This window comes from Coptis chinensis, chromosome 9, assembly GCF_015680905.1.
Source record: "Coptis chinensis isolate HL-2020 chromosome 9, ASM1568090v1, whole genome shotgun sequence".
NCBI classification, from domain to species: domain Eukaryota; kingdom Viridiplantae; phylum Streptophyta; class Magnoliopsida; order Ranunculales; family Ranunculaceae; genus Coptis; species Coptis chinensis.
This window is the reverse complement of record NC_141464.1, coordinates 81,443,126-81,450,836: the sequence shown is the minus strand read 5'-3', so window position 1 is coordinate 81,450,836 and position 7,711 is coordinate 81,443,126. Positions and strand designations below refer to the sequence as shown.

Here is a 7,711-nt window from a genome sequence, read left to right as displayed (position 1 = left end):
TAGAGGTTGATAAAGCTAAAATTGTTAAAATTGCTTCGCTACCTTTCCCACGTACAGTTTGTGATATCCGTGCCTTTTTAGGCCACGCTGGGTTTACAGGCGTTTCATTCAGGATTTTTCTAAAGTTGTGCGACCCTTAACCAATCTCCTACTTAAGGATGCGGTATTCGACTTCAATTTCAATTGCAAACAAGCTTTTGAAACGCTAAAAAGCATACGACTAAGCCGCCCTATCATTCAACCCCTTGATTGGTCTCAACCATTTGAACTGATGTGTGACGCTAGCGACTTTGCTATTGGCGCCGTACTAGGCCAAAGACGTGATGACAAACCTGTTGTCATTTACTATGCTAGTAAAACTCTTAATGACGTTCAACATAATTACACAACAACTGAGAGAGAATTCCTAGCTGTTGTCTATGGTTTAGATAAGTTTCGCCTTTACCTAGTTGGAACATCCACCATCGTATATACTGACCATGCCGCACTTCGGTACTTACTCGCGAAAAAGGATGCAAAACAACGATTGTTCCGCTGGATCCTTCTCTTGCAAGAATTCACCCTGGAAATCAAAGACAAGAAAGGAACCAAAAATGTCGTGGCCGACCATTTATCAAGGCTAGTTGGTGACATTGATAGTGACTCTGAAGCCATCTGCGATTCCTTCCCAGACGAATACTTGTATTCTATATCTTCTCCTTTCCATGGTACGCGAATATCGTTAACTACCTAGTTACTGAGGAAGTGTCTTCCTCTTGGTCACGTCCTGATCGTAAAAAGTTCTTATCCATCATGAAAATATTATTTACGGGATGACCCTACCTCTTTTAAGTATTGTTAGACCAACTCATTCATTTGCATTTCGATTTGGGAGCACACCGACGTATTATCCTTTGCCATGAACAATCTTGCGGAGGTCATTTGATGGAAAGAAAACTGAGCCAAAGTATTATAATGTGGTTTTCTTGGCTACCCTTTTTCGCGATGCACCACGAACATTGCATAGCTTGCATTCGTTGTCAGCACCTAGGTCGAATTACCAAACGCAATATGATGCCCCTAAATCCTATCTTAATTGTGGTAATTTTTTATGTTTGGGGCATTGATTTTATAGGACCCTTTCCTATTTCTCAAGGTTTTCTCTACATTCTAGTCGATGTAGACTATGTGTCCAAATGGATTGAGGCACTCGTATGTCGCTCAAATGACCATAAGACTGTCGTGAAATTTATAAAAGAAAACATTTTCTCTCATTTTGATGTCCCCAAAGCTATCATCAGTGATGGGGGTACACATTTTTGTAATAAATTTTTTGGGTTTTTAATGAAGAAATATGGAGTTACTCACAAGTTTGCTACTCCATATCACCCACAAACGAGTGGCCAAGTGGAAGTCTCTAACAGAGAGATTTAGTCCATTCTGGAGAAAATTGTCAATCCATCAAGAAAGGACTGGTCTCTTCGCTTATCGGATGTCTTGTGGGCATACCGAACATCATTTAAGACACCTATAGGGATGTCTCCTTACCGCATTATTTTTGGAAAACCTTGTCATCTGCCAGTTGAACTTGAGCATCATGCCCTTTGGGCCATCAAAAGCCTCAATTACAATAATATATCGATCGGCGTGAGAAGCGAAAACTACAATTAAATGAGCTTGAGGAGATTGATTGATGCTTATGATCTCTCAAAATCCTACAAAGCTAATATGAAAAGAGTGCACGACAAGCACATTTTGCGTAAGGATTTCAAAATTGGCCAAAATTTTTTACTGTACAACTCCAGATTACACATTTTTCCTGGTAAATTGAAAACACGATGGTCTGGTCCTTTCATTGTGTCAGCTGTGACACATTATGGGGCAATCTCTTTGCTTAATCCACAAGATAACAGTGAATTTCAAGTTAATGGACAACGCTTAAAACATTACCATGAATTACGCTCCTCAGATGTTGAACAGACTCTTCTTCAGGATCCTGTCTACATAGACTAGATGTTTTCATTTGGTGTACTCAATCTTGTCTCTATAGAGGGTACACCATTTTGGTAGCCGGGCCATCTTCTATCTTATGATCTCCAAAGTTCTTTGAAGTGTGTGGTTGTGTTTTTAAAACCTTAGTCCGCGAAAACTCTATTTGAACCGAAGTATAAATGTCTTCTCGCAACACGAGCAAGCGTGTTCCGGCTTGGTAAATGATGGGTACCTAAAATTTCACTTCCTTCCTTCTCTCCCCTTTTCTACTTTCGCCTCGTGAACCAAATTTAATCATTTGGTGCAAGTCTCACTCATCGCGAATAGGGAATGGTCGTAGTACTTTTGCTCGAAGCGTCGTGTGCGAAGGAAGGATGGGGGTCGGGTGTATGATTGTCAAACACCTTTACGTTTCTAGGTCTTGACTTCCTATCTGATACTAGCCAGTTTAAGGTATACTTTTGTCTGACACCAGCTGCGTAGGATAATCTTTGTCGTCGTGCCGTTTCTCCCACGGGTTGGGAATCGTCTTGAAAATCTGACATTAAAAGACTCGAATCGTCTTGAGGATCTGACGTTAAAAGACTCACCTTGTAGATATGTTTATATTGTTGCCTTTTCCTTTGCATTAAGTTTGGCACATGAGATTCGTGTTCAACCTCGGATGTTGCATGGAACACAAACGGGCAATGGATTCCACCAGACCAACCCTAGAATTGGTTACTTTGAGTTCCCTTTGGGGCGGTTTGAGGATAGCCGTAGGTGACTGAGCATGCTCCTGGAAGCAGTTCTGGTGCTACTGGTTGTGATCGAACTAGTGGGAAAATAGTTCAAACTCTGAGGTTGAGGGCCCAAGTCGATTTTAGCATTCTTGGGGACGCTGAAATTGGGTTTACTGCCGGTGCAGGGGGAGCTCCTGGTGGTAAAGGGAAGGAGAAGGTAGCTACGTAGGAGGTTGGGAAGGGTCGTCTTGGAACGGGTAAGGATGATCTGGAGTGCAACCTGGTGTATGTGAACGAGGGGATGGGGAAAAAATAGCTTGTTAAAAGAACGGACTATAGTTATAAGTCTGCCCGTATAGCGGCTTGCCTGCTGCAAAGGATGGCACTAGATGGGGATAGGAAGGACCTGGATTCTAAGGATCTAACTGAGAATCTGAGGGCGATAGACTTGGCTTATGGTTTGGTAAGTGCTAAACTTCTTCTGGTTTGATTTGATTATGCTCTTTTTGTATGTACATGGTTTGATTTAGGTGTCTAATCATGTGTAACGAAGTGCAGCTCATGGCTGGCTATCAAAAACTAAAGACGACTTCTCAAATTATATACACAAAGAGATGACAAATAAATCCTATAAAATGAGGTGTAAACCGTGTAATGTATAGCTTTAAAACATACCTTGTTGCTGTTATTGAAATCCATTCTTCTTTCTTTATGATTTCTTCAATCTACTTAATCCAAAGTGAACTGGAAACAGAGTTTGGCATATATAGGCATCAAGTTACGAAAAACAGCACATGCTTTGTCATATTGCATTTGGTACCACATATAGTACATGAATGGAAATATGGCAACAGAAGTTCCCACTAAACAATAACTTCTAACTGACTTTACCTTACAAATGTGTCATATCTAGCCAATCTTGACCGTCCAATATGGTTCCACCACCATTACTTAATGACCACAACACTGTCTAAGAGGAAGAAGCACTAGGAAATAGTAAATTAAAAGATTTAAAACAGACCATTTATGGAATAGAAAGGAGCAAGGCCCCACAGTGAGCAAGAGACTTTCATGGATTGGATATATGCTGAGTTAAGTGAGCTCGTGAGTTTTAGGTGGATGCTATTTCTATCCACGTTTTAGCTTGTCTTGATGAGATAAACCGAAGTACTGGCCACTTGTATACGATTGGTGCGAAGCTCCATTTTACAAGAAAAAGAGCAAGAAGGTTATCGAGAGTAACCAAGTTCTATGACTAAATTCCTTTTAAGAGCTTTTAAATATTTATGGCTTTCTTTTCATGGACAGGACACTAGCAATATATAAAATGAAGGTTCTAAGTTCTAGTACAAAGAAAAACGGCACCTAGAGCACTATTATCACGCCCGGAGGATGAGCATATACGATTAATGCGCATGATATAATCAAAACTTTTATCATAAAAAACACTCTTTGTGCTACACACCTAGATGATAAGGACCTTTCATGCAAAGAACACATGTTTTCTTCTATTGTTTGTCCTTATAACGGTGACTAGGATGGATTAGAATCAAATTAAATATCAATTGCCCTGTATGGCCCAACAATTATTATCTATAATTGAAAAGAGATGCAGTTATTTAATTTTGCAAATCTTTTTTAACAAATTGTATTCTGCAGTTTATGGTACACACACGAAAAGATAAACTTGCATATGGAATTGAAAACTCCATGCAAAAGGACATATGCCACATACAGGAAGATAAGATTCGGCTGGGTGCCAAGTCTTTTTATATATGCTACATTTCTATTACAACTAAATATGCTATCAAATTTATATCACCATTTGAAGGAAAAAAAACAAATGAAATGTATTACCAGTATAGATACATTTATCTATCTTACAAATTAAAAATTGTAGCTTGCTCAGAGAGTCGGAAGGTTTAGAACTTTTCCATTGAAGCACACATGCCCTTGAATAAATTCTGGTAGCTTACATACACTTCATTCACGCTCAACATTCTGAACATACTGTTCCGGGTTAACAAATACTACCCCCCGCTAAATGAGCCAATTAGGATTCCCCCCTAGCAAAAAAAATACGGTCAACTCAAATTGATTTTTTTTTGTGTGTACTTAGGGGTAGACCCTAATTTCCCTATCTAGTAAGGAGGAAATCCTAATTGGCTCATCTAGGGGGTAATACTAGTTAACCCTACTGTTCCGTATCAATCTTGAATCTTACGTCTAGAACCAATAGTTCTTCTGTCACACAAACTGTATCCCTGTTGTTTAGAATTGAAATTGGGAAGTCTGGCATTTTGTGTTTCAGTTCAAGCACCTGAGGAGGTGTTCAGAACACCTTTTTTGCCATTGGATCAAACATTGTTCTCTCTTAGAGCACTTCTTCCGCCTCAATGAAAGAAAGGATCTTGTTTTCATTGGTAATCTTTCAGATACTTCTCAATTATCTTTTCCTGTGAAAAATCAGTGAAATAGCCGATCCCTACAGACAATCCCTCTTCGTTCGCTAGTCTTTCCACTTCAAGCTGAACTTTGTCAGCACCAACTCTACTGGGATCCAATAAATTACAAGCCACCTCGGTTATGTCTTCACCATGGGCTAGTGCCATAGCTTGTACTGATGGAAGCCCACCCCCTCGTTCACTTAGGCATTTAGCTACTCTACAAACAGCAGCAACATCAGTAGAGAAGATAGGCACGTTGTAGTTATCAACCCATCTGGTTGTGCCCACTACTACAACACCCTTGGTCCGAGTTGCTTGATGTGGACCCTCATCTGGCTTCAGTGGCAAGGACTCAGACTGAGGTCCTCCAGCCCATTGGTTCCCTTCAGAATTAGGCTTAAAGTAACCTAATTCTCTTCTAATTGAGGCAAGCGTTTTCCCTTCCAGATTGGCCGCTCCATATAGAAATGTGGGAACTGCAACATATCATATCATTTTAGACAACAATGAAAGTACATAAGAAACCAACACAATGTAACGTTTGAAAACCATAACTACTGAACAAAGTTCCACCTTGCAATGCAACTAAAAGACATCAAGATCTCACGTGAACACATTTGTTCTTAGGCTTTCCATATGTTAGATAACCTATTCTATCAGGCATGCACAACTCATGCCAGATTATACTGACCATTTGACCACTGCTGTCTTATGGCAAGAAGCAAAATTGCCAGCAACCTTGCAGCATTCACCAACCAGCTATTTCTTATTGTGCACTGAACAAAATATCTAGACTGGCACAACAGACTAAATAATTGTACCACATGTGATGATTAAGATAGGTGCAAATGTCTATATTGTCAGTAAAACATTTTGTTCGTAAAAATCTCTACCATTTGTTCAGATAAAATAGGTTACAATGCTACTATTACAACTAAAAACCCACTTTCCAAAATTTTGATGAAAAAGAATACAAACCTTGAAGATTGGAGCCAATGTCAGCTGCTACGGATCTGGCAAGCCATGCTGCTTGGTCAAGAGAAGTTTGAGCTAAAGGGTGAAAGCAGATGTGGTCAACGATCCCAAGACGAGGATGAGTACCACAATGTGATTCAAGGTCAATCGTTTCTAAAGCTGCTTTAACCATTGAAACCACTGCTCCTCTCAAGGAGCTGGAATCTTGTAATTGGGTGGGAGAAAACTCAGAGACAAGGGTGTAACCAACTCTGTTGTAAGCCTCATCTTGAAACTTGTTTAATATAGCTACCCTTGGGTATGGCTTAGCAGCTTGTTCAATCGAACTCAACGCTAATTTATTTCGACTTTCGGATATGTAGACTTTACAACAAGCAAGCATACCTCTTAACATTTCTCTTTTCCTCTTTCACAATCTGCCCAAAGATATCATCAGTAGGTAACAAGAATGACTGTAAATACTGATAAAAACTTGGTGCTAGCCACAATTTCTCTAGGACCACATGTCCACTAAAATACACATACGTCTATTGAGGATAAGATTTTTGTTTCACATACATCATTCGGAAAAGAGTGCAAGATACTTGAATTTTAAAACAAGTATATGATACTCTGATAAGGGGTCTAATAAGACTCAGAGACGTCGTCCATAGTCCATACTAAGTTGTAAGAGCACAATCTTAAAAAAAGTGAAAGGGCTTCAAATTCACAACTTGAACAGGGAAACTTGAACGGGAAGACAGACTTTGATGGCTATATATAATTCATACGGTCTTGAACTACATTATGACATATGAATTTAAACAATCTGATTTTAGATTCATACCAAGTCACTGATATTCTGCTAAATATAATTTACACGAGCAAACTTGTTTCAGAGATCATAACAGAATAACAGATTGTGCAGGATGCAAGAGTTTCCATGTGTTAGCACAATAAATATTATATTAAGTATATAAATAACTCATAACAGTAAACCAGCCATGATTAACAAGTGAGAGAGAGAGAGAGAGAGAGAGGGGATTTTATACCTTTGATAGTCCAAAAACGTAGGTGGAGATGCGAGGATTCGAACCTCGAACCTCTCGATTAAGGGCCCAACGACCAAAGTCAGTTTAGCCCTCTACCGAGCACTCTGTTACCAGTTGAGCTACATCCCCAAATTGGTAATATTTTCGCGAGTACATTGACTTGGTTCTTTAATTCTTTATTCTCTCGGAATGGTATGGGTTTCAACTCGAAACCGATCATACCCGAATATCCGGAAACCCACCAACCATTTAATAATAAATAATAATATTTTGAAGCCCACAAATTAATTTATGTCTTACATTTATATCTAAAAATCATTAAATTAGTGTATTTTTTTGTCTAATATAATAATATATATATGGGATATCCGAATTAAGATCCAAATTCGAATATGGTAAAAAATTTTGAGTGAGAATCCGACCCAAACCCATACCATTTCCAGCCCTAGAAGGGCAGATTTAGGATTGATACTAAAAGTGGGCAGCTCATAATAATTTACATTAAAAAAAAAAAAAAAAAAAGGTAAATTGACTAGGGTGGACTACCCCCCTGAAGGCATAGTTG

At 39.0% G+C, this 7,711-nt stretch overlaps 1 protein-coding gene across 1 annotated transcript; it reads right to left on the bottom strand.

Annotated features, from left to right (window-relative positions):
* Positions 1-4,425: 4,425 nt before the first annotated feature.
* LOC147478635 (formiminotransferase cyclodeaminase-like protein) lies at positions 4,426-7,302 on the bottom strand. The gene is made up of 3 exons (XM_086584484.1): positions 7,147-7,302; positions 6,119-6,531; positions 4,426-5,616 (listed from the first exon to the last, which is right to left on the bottom strand). The coding sequence occupies exons 2-3, from the start codon at positions 6,507-6,509 to the stop codon at positions 5,111-5,113; spliced, it is 897 nt and encodes a 298-aa protein (XP_086440610.1). The 5' UTR covers positions 6,510-6,531; positions 7,147-7,302; the 3' UTR covers positions 4,426-5,110.
* Positions 7,303-7,711: the final 409 nt, after the last annotated feature.

Bases quoted from the DNA above. Each gene is read 5' to 3' on its own strand.
- LOC147478635 (XM_086584484.1), bottom strand. From the start codon at position 6,509: ATGTTAAGAGGTATGCTTGCTTGTTGTAAAGTCTACATATCCGAAAGT. The intron at 5,617-6,118 runs GTTTGTATTCTT...GATATGTTGCAG, and splicing joins CATTGGCTCCAATCTTCAAG to TTCCCACATTTCTATATGGA.